Source organism: Lampris incognitus, chromosome 3 (genome assembly GCF_029633865.1).
Source record: "Lampris incognitus isolate fLamInc1 chromosome 3, fLamInc1.hap2, whole genome shotgun sequence".
Taxonomy (NCBI): Eukaryota; Metazoa; Chordata; class Actinopteri; order Lampriformes; family Lampridae; genus Lampris; species Lampris incognitus.
Window position 1 is genome coordinate 41,348,693 of NC_079213.1, and position 16,224 is coordinate 41,364,916.

The 16,224-nt window shown below is 48.3% G+C and overlaps 1 protein-coding gene across 2 annotated transcripts in view; it reads left to right on the forward strand.

Moving 5' to 3' along the window:
• The first annotated feature begins 12,711 nt into the window (after positions 1-12,711).
• msrb3 (methionine sulfoxide reductase B3) overlaps positions 12,712-16,224 on the forward strand; it is a 52,411-nt gene continuing 48,898 nt past the window's right edge. Inside the window, exon 1 of one of the 2 annotated variants that reach the window (XM_056276546.1) lies at positions 12,712-12,855. In XM_056276546.1, coding sequence (XP_056132521.1) covers positions 12,786-12,855 — 70 coding nt within the window. In that variant the 5' untranslated portion in view covers positions 12,712-12,785. The remainder of the gene's footprint in view (positions 12,856-16,224) is intronic. The other variant, XM_056276545.1, reaches the window with a different exon arrangement.

Genomic DNA, 16,224 nt, shown 5'->3' on the forward strand with positions numbered 1-16,224 from the left:
CAATGTGTCAGGATCTTATCAAAATCTGTGCCAAAGGGGGTTTTCGTCTCAATAAATGGGTAAGCAACAGCCGGAAGGTACTCGACTCCATTCCAAATTCTGAACTGGCAGGAGAGATGAAGAACTTAGATCTGGACCAGGATGAACTTCCTCTGGAAAGAGCCCTTGATCTCATCTGGTGTGTTGAGTTAGACAAATGTAAGTTTAAGATCACCATTAGAGATCTTCGTTTTATCAGAAGAGGACTGCTTTCCATTGTTGGTTCAGTCTACGATCCATTAGGCATTCTGGCACCCGTGGTTTTGCCAGCAAAGACTATTCTGCAAGACCTATACAGGCTGAAGATCGGATGGGATGACGACCTACCTGAACACATTAAGAAACGGTGGTCTGACTGGTTAGCTGGCCTTCCAGCTTTGGAACACTTCTCAGTTCCAAGATGTCTTAAACCTGAGAGTTTTGGAGTTCATGCATTCGCGCAATTACATCACTTCGCTGATGCAAGTGAAGACACATATGGATCAGTCAGTTACCTTCTGTTGTGGAACATGAATAACAAGAAGCATTGTGCATTTATGATGGGCAAATCCAGAGTGGTGCCTCTCATGCAACCCACCATTTCCCATATGGAGCTGACTGCAGCGACAGTAGCTGTGAAAATGGATGGTGTTTTTTAGAAGAGCGCTACAACTGGATCTTGCAGAGTCGATCATCAACAACCGACCTATCACAAAGGCATTTAGGGACCCAAATGACTTGGAGGCACTGACACCCAATCATTTCCTGCTGCTGAAGGTGAAACCATAATTACCACCAGGATTATTCGACAAGGATGATCTCTATTCACGGCGTAGATGGAGGCAGGTGCAATATACACTATATAGACAAACGTATTGGGACACCTGGCCTTTACACCTACAGGAGTTTTAATGACATCCCATTCTAAATCCTTAGGCATTAATATGGAGTTGCCCCCCCCCTCTTGCTATTATAACAGCTTCCACTCTTCTGGGAAGGCTTTCCACAAGATTTCGGAGTGTGTCTGTGGGAATTTTTGCCCATTCATCCAGAAGAGAATTTGTGAGGTCAGGCACTGATGTTGGACGTGAAGACCTGGCTCGCAATCTCTGTTCTAGTTCATCCCAAAGGTGTTCGATGTGTTTGAAGTCAGAGCTATGTGCGGGCCAGTCACGTTTTTTCACACCAAACTCACCCAACCATGTCTTAATGAACCTTGCTTTGTCCACTGGGTCACAGTCATGCAGGAACAGAAAAGGCCCCTCCCCATACTGTTCCCACAAAGTTGGAAGCATAGAATTGTCCAAAATGTCTTGGTATGCTGAAGCATTAAGATTCCCCTTCACTGGAATTAAGGGGCCTAGCCCAACCCCTGAAAAACAGCCCCAAACCGTTATCCCTCCTCCACCAAACTTTGTAGTTGGCACAATGCAGTCAGGCAGGTAATGTTCTCCTGGTCTCCACCAAACCCAGGCTCGTCCATCAGACTGCCAGATGGAGAAGCATCATTCGTCACTCCACAGAACACGTTTCCACTGCTCTTTTTTTGGAAGAGATGGATTAAAGAGTACCTACCTCAACTCCAGGAGCGGCAACGATGGTCCACAGCATCAAGAAACTTTGCACAAGGAGATGTGGTTCTTCTGGCGGATGACTGTGCTCCAAGAAATTCATGGATTATGGGAAAAGCAATTGAGGCGATTCCAGACAAGAAGGGGCTTGTTCGCATAGTTCGCATCAAGACAAAGACCAACATTTTGGACAGACCCATCACAAAGATCTGTCTCCTCATGGAATCTGAATGGGCAGGTGGTAAAGACTGAGCCCCCACGATGAGCCATGCTCTCTCTCTCTCTCTCTCTCTCTCTCTCTCTCTCTCTCTCTCTCTCTCTCTCTCTCTCTCTCTCTCTCTCTCTCTCTCTCTCTGTTTCTCTTTTTTCTTTCAGAAAATGGACCTGTCCAGCTGACTGGCGAAATATTGGACTGTGTGCTTACCAAGCACTTCCTTTTCATATTTTGTAACATTAGAAGTTTGATGATACAAATGCTTGCTCATTTTATGTATTGATGTAATTTGATATGGAATTTGTTATGGACGTGGTCATTGTTCTAGGCCAGTGTTTCTCAACCTAGTCCTCAAGGAATCCCTATCCTGCATATTTTCTTTGCAACCCTGAATAGGTACCTGTTTGTAGTTATTCAACCAATCAGCAATGAATTTTGTCAGATGTTGCACACCTTGCATAATTAAGTGCTGCGAGATGATTGGTCGAGTAAGTACAAGCAGGGCTACCTATGCAGGGTTACAATGAAAATCTGCAGGATAGGGGTTCCTTGAGGACTGGGTTGAGAAACACTGTTCTAGGCTTTAGCATTATCAGAACAATTAGGGGCCGGTAATGTGGGAGCCAAATGTCTCCTAATGGTTAATAATTAATGTTTTAATTGGTAATTTGAATAATTAGTTTAGATACATATTCTTTTACACATTGTATATTTTGGTAACTGCTTTCTTTATTTATGTATTAAGTTTGCTGTGTGGTCTTAAATAGGTGCATGTCACTTTAAGAACTGGAGAAGAGTGTTCCTGGGTTAGCGCGCTCTAGTCAGTGAAAGTAGGGGAATTGCTAGTAGCCTAGATGGAAGAGTGGAGCCACACGGTTTTCTGAACATGCATAGCCTACGTGTATACGTGCTTTGTGCATACGTGTATTAGATCAGGTTCAAAGTTATTGTTTAACGGATGCAATTCATTATTTCACTGTATGTCTTCAAGCAAGTTTAAATAAATACTTAATGTTGTACGTCGGAAAGGAACCAGTGCAGGGGTCCGGCAGGGTCAAGCTCGTAGGCACGTGTATTTATATTCAGGGAAGAGAAATGCGGGATGTGTATGGTGCAACTAGAGTCCTGAATGTGGGGTGTGTAAAAGACTGTGTTTGTGTGCAGGGCGAGTGTGGTGCGTGTGTGTAGGAATGTAAATGACTGGAGGGTGTTTGTGCGTGCTGGTGAAGCACAAGTCCAGGAGTAGGGGTTCTGCGGGAAGCAGCATGGGAGCACAAGGGAGGGGTCCGAGGAACACAAGGGACGCGAGGAAGACGGAGCCCGAGAAGCACCGGGGGTTCTGGGAGGACGGGACGGAGAGACACGGAATTAGACTCCGGAATCACAATGCAGGAATTGCAGGAGAAAAACACAGCCAACGTGTCTAGCGATCTACTTAGTAACTACCGTACTACATGGCACAGTCTGGCACGTCAGCGTCTTCTCTTATAGCTGGCTGCAGATTGGCTTCAGGTGCGCTGATTTCCGATGAGCCTCTGGTGCGTGGCTGCGTTCTCAACGAGCGCGCTGATTGAACCCTGCTGGTAGACTCAGGCGGAGACGCGCCTTGCGTCTGGATCACAACAGTACCCCCTCTCCTACGGGAGCCACCGGGCGACCGTCCAGGCGCGTCAGGGTGTTCCAGGTAGAAGTCCGACAGGAGGGCGGGGTCGGCGATGTAAGACCGGGGCACGCAGCTCTGGTCTTCCGGACCGTAGCCCTCCCAGTCCACCAGGTACTGGAAGTACCTCCCACGGCGGCGGACACGCAACAGCTTCCTGACCGGCCAGACCGAGTCGCCGTCCTGGAGTACACGGGGGAGGAGGCGGGGCTGCGAAAGGTGAGGAGAGGGCACTGACAGACACAGGCTTCAGCTTGGAAACATGAAACACGGGATGTGCCCAAAGAGAAGGAGGGAGAGACAAACGCACCGCAGTGAGGTTGATGATCCTCTCCACAGTGTAGGGTCCCACCTAGTGAGCGGCGAGCTTGCGAGAGGTCGTCGGGATGGGGAGGTCCTTGGCCAGGAGCCAGACACGCTGACCAGGCTGGTAGGCCGGGGCTGGGACGCGACGCCGGTTAGAGGAGTGTTGGGACCGGTCGTTGGCTCGCAGCAGGGCGGCACGAGCAGACCTCCACATGCGGCGGCATCGGCGGAGATGACGGGAGCGCCACCTCAGTTTCTTGCAGGGGAAACATGGCGGGCTGGTAACCCAGTGAACATTCGAAAGGAGACATTCCAGTGGCAGAGCTAATCATGGTGTTGTGAGCATACTCAACCGAGGCGAGGTTCTTGCTCCAGGTCGAGGGGCTGCTGGTGGTCACACATCTCAGGGCAGACTCCAGTCTGGTTGGTCCGTTCCACCTGTCCGTTAGTCTGAGGGTGGTAACCAGAAGAGAGACTGACCGTGGCCCCAATCCCCTTACAGAAGGCCTGCCACACCTGGGAAGAGAACTGGGGACCACGGTCAGAAACAATGCCCAGGGGAATGCCATGGAGACGGACCACGTGGACAACCAGGAGTTCGGCAGTATCGGCGGAGGACGGGAGCTTGGGGAGCGCCACGAAATGGACCTGCTTGGAAAAACGGTCGACAATGGTGAGTATGACTGTGTTACCCTGAGACACCGGGAGTCCAGTCACGAAGTCCAGGGAGATGTGTGACCAGGGGTGACTGGGGACCGGGAGGGGACGCAGGAGACCAGCAGGGGGGTGATGGGAGGTCTTACTCCGGGCGTAGGTGATACACGCCGCCACAAACTCCCGAACGTCAGCCTCCATAGTAGGCTACCAGAAGCGCCGCCGGAGGAAGGACAGTGTCCTGGAGGCGCCAGGGTGGCAGGTGAAGCGGCTGGAGTGGCCCCACTCGAGAACCCTGGAGCGGACTGGGGCAGGCACAAACAGACGGTTAGGGGGAACGTTACCAGGGCTGGGGTGAGTTCGCTGGGCAGGCCTGACCAGAGAGTCGATGGCCCAGGTGACGACGCCCACAACACGGGTCGGAGGCAAGATGGTGTCCAGGGCACCTTCCTGGGTGCCATCCTTCGTAGACGCCCCCGGGTGGAGCCGAGAGAGTGCGTCTGCTCTGGAATTCTGTGAGCCTGAATGACAGGACAGCATGAAATTGAATCGGCTGAAGAATTGCGCCCAGCGGGCCTGGCGGTCACTCACCCGTTTAGCTGACCGGATGTACACCTGATTCCGGTGGTCTGACCACACCAGGAAGGGATGCTCCGCCCCCTCGAGCCAGTGTCTCCATTCTGCCAGGGCGGCATGGACGGCCAGCAGCTCCCGGTCGCCAACGTCATAGTTGCGCTCAGCTGGTGTGAGGCGCCGGGAGAAAAAGGCGCAGGGGTGCAGACGGTGATCCTCTGCTGAGCGTTGTGAGAGGACCTCCCCCAACCCAGAGTCAGAGGCGTCCACCTCCACCACGAGCTGGCGGGTAGGATCCGGGTGGGAAAGCACCGGGGCCTTGGAGAACCTCCTATTGAGTTCTGTAAAGGCAGTCTGATCCTCTGGGGTCCAGTCAAACTGGCGGAGGGTGGAGGTGAGGGCTGAGAGGGGCGCGGCGATGCGGCTGTAGTCCTTGATGAACTTCCTGTAGAAACCCGCAAAACCCAGGAAGCGTTGCAGCTCTGTCCGGTTCTGGGGTCTGGGCCGCTCCAACACTGCCTCGACCTTCTTAGGGTCGGTCCGAACGCGCCCCGCCTCCACAATGTGGCCAAGGAACTCCAGTGATGGGGTGTGAAAAGCGCACTTCTCCGCCTTGACAAACAGGCGGTTCTCCAGAAGGCGCTGCAACACCAGGCGAACATGTTGGATGTGTTCGTTGAGCGAGCGGGGAAAAACTAGAATGTCATCCAAATAAACCACAACAAAAACATTGATCATGTCCCGGAGCACGTCATTAACAAGGGTCTGGAAAACTGCAGGGGCGTTTGTGAGGCCGAAAGGCATAACTAAGTACTCGAAATGTCCCAGATGCGTATTGAAAGCTGTCCTCCACTCGTCTCCTTCTCTGATGCGAACGAGATGGTAGGAGTGAATTCACTTCTGTTTTGTCTCACTATGCCCTGAAGAAGGCCCAAGCCGCTACGCATGGGCATTTTTAGGTCCTTTTTGGATATGTCTAAGTTTCAATAAAGACATTTTTAATTACATGGAGTGCCTTGGTCAGAGAGATTTGTTCTCTTTTTCTCATCTGATCATACCAACTCCTCCGAGAATCGTGAACTTAACGTGGTGGAGGGGTTTGTGTGTCCCGGTGATCCTGGGAGCTGTGTTGTCAGGTGCAATAGCCCCTAGTAGGGTCTCCCAAGGCAAATTGGTCCCAGGGGAGGGGCCAGACTAAGAGCTATTCTGAAAAACCCCAATTAATTTACACCAGCAGAGTTACAGCACCTCGTTCAGAAAAGGGAAATTGGGACCCCCTCCTGGAGCAGACATGGGAGGGGAGCTCGTCGATGAGCATCTGGTGGCTGGGCCTTGGCCCATTGGGCCCGACCGGGCCCAGCCCAAAAAAACAAGATGGAGCCACCACCCCATGGACCCACCACACGTGGGGATGAGCATTTGGGTAAGGTGCAATGCAGATCAGGCGGCAGGCAAAGGCAGGGACTGGAGCGCACCGACATCCGGCATCGCAGATTGGTTCTCGGGAAGTGGAATGTCACCTCTCTGGCAGGGAAGGAGCCTGAGCTGGTGAGGGAGGTGGAGCGGTACCAACTAGATATAGTTGGTCTCACCTCCTCCACACATAACGTGGGCGGGTGTGGGGATACTCACAAGTCCCCGGTTGAGTGTTGCTGTGTTGGAGTTCTCCCCCGGGGTATGAGAGGGTCGCCTCTGTATGACTGCGAGTTGCTGGGGGGAAGGCTCTGACTGTTGTGTGTGTTTATGCACCAAATAGCAGTGTGGAGTAGCCGGCCTTCTTGGAGTCTCTAGGTGTTGTCCTGGATAGGGCTCCATGTCTGTAGTTCTGCTGTGGGATTTCAACGCTCACGTGGGCAATGATGTAGAAATCTGGAGGGGTGTGATTGGGAGGAACGGCCACCCCGATCTCCCCCCAAGCGGTGCCTTGTTATTGGACTTCTGTGCGAGTCATGGATTGGCAATAACAAACACCATGTTCAAACATAATGTAGTTCATAAGTGTACTTGATACCAGAACTCCTTAGGCCGAAAGTCGATGATAGACTTTGTGGTCGTATCATCAGATGTGTGGCCGTATGTTTTGGACACTCGAGTGAAGAGAGGAGCATAACTGTCAACTGATCACCACCTGGTGGTGGGTTGGATCAGATGGAAGGCTGCCGGACAGACCTGGCAAACCCAAATGTGTAGTGAGGGTGAACTGGGAACGTCTGGCGGAGGCCCCTGTCCGCGAGGTCTTCAACTCCCACCTCCGGAATAAGATCTCGTGTATCCTGAAGGATGCTGGGGACATGGTGTCTGAGTGGATCATGTTCAAAGCCTGTACTGTAGATGCTGCAGGCAGGAGCTGTGGTCATAAGGTCATCGGTGCCTGTCGAGGTGGCAACCTAGGAACCCGCTGGTGGACACCGGCATTTAGGGAAGCCGTCAGGCTGAAGAAGGAGGCCTTTTGGACTTGGTTGACCCAGGGGTCTCCTGCAGCAGCAGACAGGTACCGGGATGCCAGAAGAGCTGCCGCTTCGGCAGTCGCGGAAGCAAAAACTCGGGTGTGGGAGAAGTTCGGCGAGGCTATGGAGGAGGACTTTCGGTTGGCATCAAGGAAGTTCTGGCAAACCATCCGGTGACTCAGGGAGGGGAAGCAGGGCTTGTTGTCAAGCATTGGAAAGAACACTTTGAGGAGCTCCTGAACCCGGCTAACACGTCCTCAGTGGAGGAGGTAGAGTCTGAAGACTGAGGGGAAGCCCTATCCATATCCCTGGCAGAGGTTTCTGAGGTAGTTAAGAAGCTCCTCGGTGGCAAGGCGCCAGGTGTGGATGAGATTCGCCCTGAGATGTTGAAGACTCTAGACCTTGTTGGGCTGTCTTGGTTGACACGCCTCTTCAGTGTCACGTGGAGGTCGGGGACAGTATCTGTGAAGTGGCTGGCTGGGGTGATGGTGGTTCCCATATTCAAAAAGGGGGACCGGAGTGTAGTAGACCAACAGCGCTACCTAGTGGTGGTTAAGCTAGGCTCTCATATACTCCGGATGTTGACTGCTGCGACAGTCGGAGAGTTACAATAAAGAGGACCAGACGTTGGGAATTGGTCTCCGGCTCAAATCACTGTTATGGATATATTAGCAGTATAAGATACATCCAGATAATATAGCGAATATATTACAGTGGCAACGAGGATGGGATAGCTTTAATGTGAGAAGGTAATCCCAGTAGTTAATAAAAGCGGACGAAGCAACGTGACGCTACAAGCTAGCTTACAGCCAGCTAGCAAGAAAAGACTAGCTAGCCAAGCCAAGCACAAGCATGGCGCATTTCATCGGCAATATTGCTGAATACAAGGAAGGTAAAGAGGACTTCGAGTCGTACCTTGAAAGATTGGAGCAATAGATGATCGTTAATGAAGTGGGGGACGGTAAGAAGGCCAATGTTTTCCTGTCTGTGATAGGCGCAGAATCCTATGGCCTACTAAAGAACCTCTGCATACCAGAAAAACCGAGTAGCCTCACGTATGCAGTACTGAGCGGGAAACTAGCATCCCATTATAAACCCAAGCCACTAATCACAGCCGAACGTTTTAGATTTCAGAAAAGAAACCAACTAGAAAATGAGTCAGTGTCTGATTATGTGGTTGCTTTAAAGCACTTGTCCACACATTGTGAATTCGGTCAGCATTTTAATGAAGCACTGAGAGACCGATTTGTTAGTGGTTTAAAGGTGGAGGCTATTCAGAGAAAGTTGCTCGCAGAACACAATCTGACTTTTGCAAAAGCATGTGAGCTGGCCTTATCTATGGAAATGGCGTCAAAGAATACGCTGGAGTTTGCCAGCAAACCAAGCGGAGCTGCAACTGTGAATAAGATAGACAAGAAGAGAACAAGCAAGGGTGTGTGGAGAAGCAAGTCGTCCACCAGCGAGTGGAAAAGCAAGCAACCTACCAGTGATAACTCTAGACCACAGAGAACAGAAACGCACCAACCCTGTTACCGATGTGGAGGTAACAACCATGCAGCTCAAGTATGTAGGTATAAAACCGAGACATGCCACAAGTGTTCCAAGGTAGGGCACATAGCAAGAATGTGTAAAACTAAAAATAGACAGGGACATACACAGTATGTGGCTGAAGACCACAGTCCAAGTGAGAGAGGAGATGGAAATGAGGATGAACTGTTTGGTGCGTATCCGATGAATACAGTGTACTCCACGAATACAGTTGGTAATGGAAAAAAGGACATTAAGGTCAATATTAAGTTAGAAGGAAACCCTGTAGACATGCAGCTTGACACAGGAGCTGCCGTAACCCTGGTATCTGAGATAGTGTACAAGGAACATCTCTCACACCTGCCACTGAAAGAAAGTAAAGTGCGTCTGTCAACCTTTTCCGGTGAGAACATTCCCTTGATGGGCCAAGTGACTGTCAATGCGAAATATGACAACCAGAGTGGAGATTTACCTCTTGTGATTGTGAAAGGTGACAGACCAGCCCTCCTTGGCCGTAACTGGCTGGCCAATTTTAAACTAGACTGGGCAAGCATGTTCTCAGTTACACCAGCAGGGGGCAGTGATAACACAGATGTAGAGGCAGTGTTACAGAGACACAAAGCAGTATTTGCTGAGGAGCCTGGCACTATTAGTGAATTTAAGGCAAATATCAAAGTGAAGCCAGATACAAAACCTGTCTTCAGAAAGGCAAGACCAGTGCCATACGCACTAAAAGACGCAGTTGAAAAAGAGATAGATAGGCTGGAAAAAGCTGGTATTATCTCAAAGATAGACCATAGTCAGTGGGCTGCCCCGATAGTAGTTGTACCCAAATCAGACAAGTCAATTCGTATCTGTGGAGACTATAAAGTCACGGTTAATCAGAGTGTGGAAGAGGAGACCTATCTACTACCGAACGCCGAGGATCTCTTCGCCACACTGGCCGGGGGCACTCTCTTTAGCAAATTAGATCTCTCACATGCCTACCAACAGCTTGAGTTAGAGAAGGACTCAGAGAAGTATTTAACAATAAATACCCACAAAGGACTGTATGTTTATCACAGACTTTCATATGGAGTGTCGAGTGCACCTTCTATGTTCCAGAATGTGATGGACCAGATACTACAAGGCTTAGAGCATGTGACCTGCTTCCTTGATGACATACTAGTCACAGGCAGAACAAGAGAGGAGCACCTGAGGAACCTAGATGAGGTTTTGAGCCGACTGGAGAGCTACGGGGTAAGAGTGAAAAGAGCAAAATGTGACTTCATGCAGGAGAAAGTAGAGTACCTGGGGCATCTGATAGATAAAGAGGGACTTCACCCCACTGAGACAAAGGTTGCCGCCATCGTAAATGCACCCCAGCCCACAAACGTCACAGAGCTACGGTCATTCCTAGGACTGTTAAACTATTATGGCCGTTTCATGAAAGATCTGTCGACCATATTCCAGCCACTACACCAACTCCTGAAGAAGGAAGTCGAATGGAAATGGACACCAGAGTGTGCAGCAGCATTCAAGGCTGCCAAAGAACAGTTAGTGAAAAGCTCAGTAGTAGTACACTACGACACGCAGAAACCACTGAGATTAGCTTGTGACGCATCCCCTTATGGGATAGGTGCGATAATGTCACACATAATGGAAAATGGGGACGAGAAACCAATCGCCTTTGCGTCACGTACGTTGACAGAGGCAGAGAGTAAATATAGTCAGATAGAGAAGGAGGCGTTGGCCATAATATTTGGCGTGACCAAATTTCATAAATATCTCTATGGCCGCAAATTCAGTTTAATAACTGACCACAAACCCCTCCTTGCCATCTTAGGACCCAAGTCAGAAATCCCGTCCTCGTCGCCACTGTAATATATTCGCTATATTATCTATGTAGGGATGGGCACTGAGGCTTATGGCTTATGACTACAGTATAGAGTACAGAACTATGCGACCCAGCTGAAACCATGGGTGTCTGTGAAGAAGGATGGGACCGTTGTGTGCGGCCACTGCACATGTAAAGCAGGCCTTGGAGAGGTCTGCTCCCACATCACGGCTCTGCTGTATACACTAGACTCCGCCGTGAAACCACTGGAAGACAGAAGCTTCACTGATGGGCCACGACAGTGGGGACAGCCTCCCTTGAAACCAGGCAAAGCTCTGTTCGAGGAGGCGAAATCGATTGATTTCTCAAATCCTGCTAAGAAGCACTGCGGTGTACAGTACAAACGGGTCAGTTCAGGTTTAGGTCCATCTGGGAAAAAAGTAGGTGTGTCAACAGCAGCCATAGAAAAATTCTACAAGTATCTGGACAATGCAACCCCAAACCCTTCTGAGAAGAGTGGTCTCCTACGCATATTACCGCAGTACAGTCACCAGTTCCAAGCAAAGGTGGTGTCTCTGGGTCTACCACAGCCTCTACCTGAGTTGTACAGTGCTCAGAATCGTAAGTCTTCTGGCGTCCGTCATGGCGTTCATATTCCGCGCGAGTGGGACGTGACGTCACGTGCAAAGGGTGAATAAAATCGGCTGTGGCGACCCCTGAGAAACAGGGAACGAGGAGGAGGAAGAAGAAGAAGAGGAAGAAGAAGAAGAAGATGATGACGATGATTCTCTATTGAGAATTATTTTAGAATTTTGTTGAATTCTTTTGGTTTTATTTTTAATGCTTTGTATTTGTTTTGTGTTTTATTCATGCTTGGTGGGTGATATTTTCTTTTATTTTTTCATGTTCGAAATAAAGACACTTGATTTGATCCTCTTCATCGCTGCTCTCACTTCCTCCTTGCTAATCCACCACACTTCCTGATTCACTATCCCCACATCATCCAACCTTCTCTCTCTCTCTCATTTCTTCATTCATCAGCGCCTCAAAGTACTCCTTCCACCTCAGCACACTCTCCTCGCTCGTCAGCACATTTCCACCTCTATGAGCGCCCTAACCTGCCGCACCTCCTTCCCAGCTCGCTCCCTCTGTCGGTACAATACGTATAATATGTATTCACCACAGCCATTTCCATCCTTTCTGCAAAATCCACCACCACCTGTCCTTCCACATTCCTCTCCTCGACTCCATACCTACCCATCACCTCCTCATCACCTCTGTGTCCTTCACCAACATGTCCACTGAAGTCCGCTCCAATCACCACTCTCTCCTCCCGGGGTACACTCCCCACCACTTCATCCGACCCACTCCAGAATTCTCCTAGCACAAATATAATAATATTCCTAGTAACAACATAACGGTGAGAGGTGACCAGCAGAACTAGTCATTGATGAATAGTAACTAATATATGACGAGTGGAACTGGACTAACAACGAGCGCTACCTAAACAGTGACTAGTAGTTAATGAAGAGTCTCTGTGATGCCTCGTAAAGTTCTTAACAAGAACAGGCGTGCCTTTCAATTAAACACCAGTAGCTAAAATAAAATAGTGTTTATTAACTAAAACCGGTGTTGACCCTTTACTAGTAAAAGACAAGTGACTTTTCCTAATCAAATCAGAAACTAGTGCTTATTCTAATAGAACTGATATCTAATTTTAGCAACACGTGGGTGACTCGTGACAGTCAGAATCGCGGCTATTGTTTAAAAAACAAGTACTCATGTCTAATGTTTAGTGACTGGTGCCTTAAAAGGGATAAATGATAGAACAGCCTGCCATGACCCACCACGGAGATAGAGTCCAGAAAAGTGCGTTGACCTGGAGGAGTCTTGCTCATATTTGGACATCCCTGTGACAGTGAATGGAATTTCCCAGAATGCACTGGGCATCACCTAACCAGCACACAAACTACGCTTCTGTTGACAGCAGTTGTGTCAAATGCGTATCGGCTTCCGAACTGCTCAACATCTCGGTGTGTACGTGACTTCTGTGCTGTTGTTCCACACAGGTATGTTTTGCAGAAGCGTGTGCGCGGTGTGGATCGCGTCGGTTCGGCCGGGCCGGGGGTCGGGCTGTGTTACCATATATAGAGTCTCCCAGCTTCTGTGCAGCCACGCAACGTTATCCGTGGTAACAGTTGGGCTGGTATGGAAATATTCAGTGACGCGTCGAAACCAACGACGTGTGAAAAAAAGTTTTTAGTGGAGCGAAGGCAACTATTGTTAACGATTATTATTATTATTATTAACTATTATTAACTACTCGCGCAGCCCCGACAAGGACCTGCGTCGTTATGTGCAACGGCTTAAATGTAAGGTGAAGTAAAACTACTTCTGTCCCGCCGTGGTGAAGGTGGTTTATGTACCGTGTGACCGCCAGGTGATGGGATGACTGTGCAACATGCAGACGGCGGGTCCTGGGCAGTCCTGCAGACTACTTTGTCCTGCGTCGACGCAGGTCTACATTCTGTCCCGTGACTCGTGGCTAGAGTCACTTTACACTCGGCATCATCTTACTCCGACCGCAACACTGAACACGAGTCAGAGTGTCGGTAACCACATGTTCAACAAGGCTGTGATGCACTACTGACCGACAGCAGCCCCGTGGGTCACCTCAGCTCTTCATCACTTCATGTCTCTGACACGTCATCGTCATCATACTTGATAGCTTTAAAGCCTATGTTCACGTTTTCGTTTAGCTGGATCTTGGGCGGTGGGCTAAATGTTTCGCGGGGAAATTAGTTTAATGTTCGATACCCGCCGCTAGCTTCTTCTCTCGGGAGCTCCATGCAGATGGAGCCTTAGGTTCTACGTTCATTTTATGTTGCAGAAGAAGATGCAGTCGGTGTTTCACAGTCTTGTTCCTCAGCTTCAGCGGCTGTGACGGAGTCACAAATGAACTTGCTGCACGTCACTGTGACTGGCGCTTCTATACGGAGAGTTAGGGACCGTCGTAAAAGGGCTATTTACGTATATTCAACTTGCAATAACTTTTGATTTTATACATCAAAACAACTCAGACCAATTACTCCATGATTAATGGTTCTCCCTCTACCTGTCACACCGCTGGACTGCCACTAGCCTATGTTATATTTTATATAATGTTTTATATGTATTATATAATGGCCCTCATACATTACAATGGGCTTTAGTAATATCTTGTCAGTTTAACATATCGACTTCAAACCACCTCTGAAGTACTTCACATCTACTTATGAGTTTTACTGGCTGTTAACGAAATCTAAAGGCAGACAAAAGTCCAATAATCCCTAATTATGACTATTCCTTGTGTGTGTGTGGTTTTTTTTTTCAATGGCTTAACAATTCAGAAGGTTATATCAAAACCCCTCGTATGTTATTCAGGTACCCTCTGACATGTGTCACAGCTATTAATTTGTCCAAAAAATACTTAATTAATTCATGTCATAGGATAAAAAACAAACTCTTAATTAATACGTGTCATAAAACACTCTTAATTAATAATTTTAATAATAATAATACATTTTATTTGTGGGCGCCTTTCAGAGCACTCAAGGACACCTTACAGAACACAGTAAAAAACAAGCAGCACTGTATCAGACAGCACAAAATCAAAACAAAGTAGAGTAGAAAATAAAAAGTATAAAATCATCATCTGCACAAAACTCAGAGGCGTGGCACAGGCTGAATACGCCAGTTTGAAAAAGTGAGTTTTGAGATGGGATGTGAAGGTTGAAAGAGTCAATTTTGTGAATGTCTTGTGGGAGAGAGTTCCATAGGCGGGGGACAGAACGACTGAAGGCTCTAGACCCCATGGTAGTCAAGACCCCATGGTAGTCTAGACCAGCGTTTCTCAAACCTCTCCTGGAGGACCACTTGTCCTGCATGTTTTAGATCTCTCCCTGCTCCAACACAGCCGATTTAAATGATCAGTTTTGTTATCAGAGAGCTCATAACGAGTTGATTATTTGAATCAGCTGTGTTGGAGCAGGGAGAGATCTAAAACATGCAGGACAAGTGGTCCTCCAGGAGAGGTTTGAGAAATGCTGGTCTAGACCCCATGGTAGACAAGCGGGCCGGTGATGTAGTGAGTTGGAGTTGGAGTTGGAAGGAGTTATGGTAATGATTCTGACAGCTGAATTCTGGACCAATTGAAGTTTATGAAGACACTTGAGAGGAAGACCAGAGGATAGAATTACAGTAGTCAATACGGGATGTTACCAGGGTGTGAATGAGTATGGCTGTGCTTTTAGGTGTAAGTGACTGCCGAAGATGATTAATATTGCGTAGGTGGACGTATATGTAGACCGCGTAACATTGTTGATGTGAGCTTCAAAAGATAATGTGCTGTCCATGATGATACCCAGACTCTTAACCTGAGGTAATGGAGGAACTATAGAATTGTCAATAGTCAGAGAAAAACTATCAGGTTTGGCCAAAGTAGATTTAGTGCCTACTAGGAAGACCTCAGTTTTATCACTATTATGTTTGAGGAAGTGGTATGAAAACCGGAATTTAATTTCTAGTAAGCGGTCAGAAAGGGAAGTGGGTGGAAGAGTGGAGGTAGGCTTGGTGGATAGATAAAGCTGGGTGTCACCTGCGTAGCAGTGACATTGAATGCCAAATTTCCTGAGAATGTGGTCAAGAGGTAGTAGGTAAATAATAAATAGGAGGGGTCCCAATACAGAGCCCTGGGGAACACTGGTAGTAACAGAAAAGGACTGAGATCTCAAAATTTTAAGTTGGACAAACTGAGTGTGACCAGAGAGATATGATCTAAACCAGTCAAGGGGGGTGCCAGTTGTTCCAGTGGAAGCTAATCATTCTAGGAGGATGTTATGTGAGATGGTGTCAAAAGCTGTACTCAGATCAAGGAGGACACGTATGGTTAAGAGCCTAGAGTCAGCTGCCATCAATAGATCATTAGTGTTTTTCACCAAAGCTGTCTCCGTACTGTGCATGGAGTGAAAACCAGACTGGCATTGTTCAAACAGATTGTTGTGAGTCAAGTGAGCGTGTACCTGAGATGCGACTGTTCTTTCAAGTCTTTTAGAAAGAAATAGTAAATTTGAGATTGGGCGAAAATTATTCAAATTGTTGGGGTCTGCACCAGGTTTATTGAGTATTGGAGTTATTGCAGCTGTTTTGAGAGATGAGGGAACAAGACCAGAGGTAAGGGAGGAATGTATGATATCAGTTATTAAACAGGATAGAGAAGGTAGACAGGCTTTTACTGAATGAGTAAGAAGGGGGTCTAACTGACAGGTAGATGATTTAGATTTGCGAATAAGACCAGATATTTCAGCAACAGTTGGGAGTTTAAAACTAGATAATGAAGAAGAGAGGGGAACATAGAAGGGTGAATAAGATAAACTGTATGCAGTATTGTTTGACGAGTT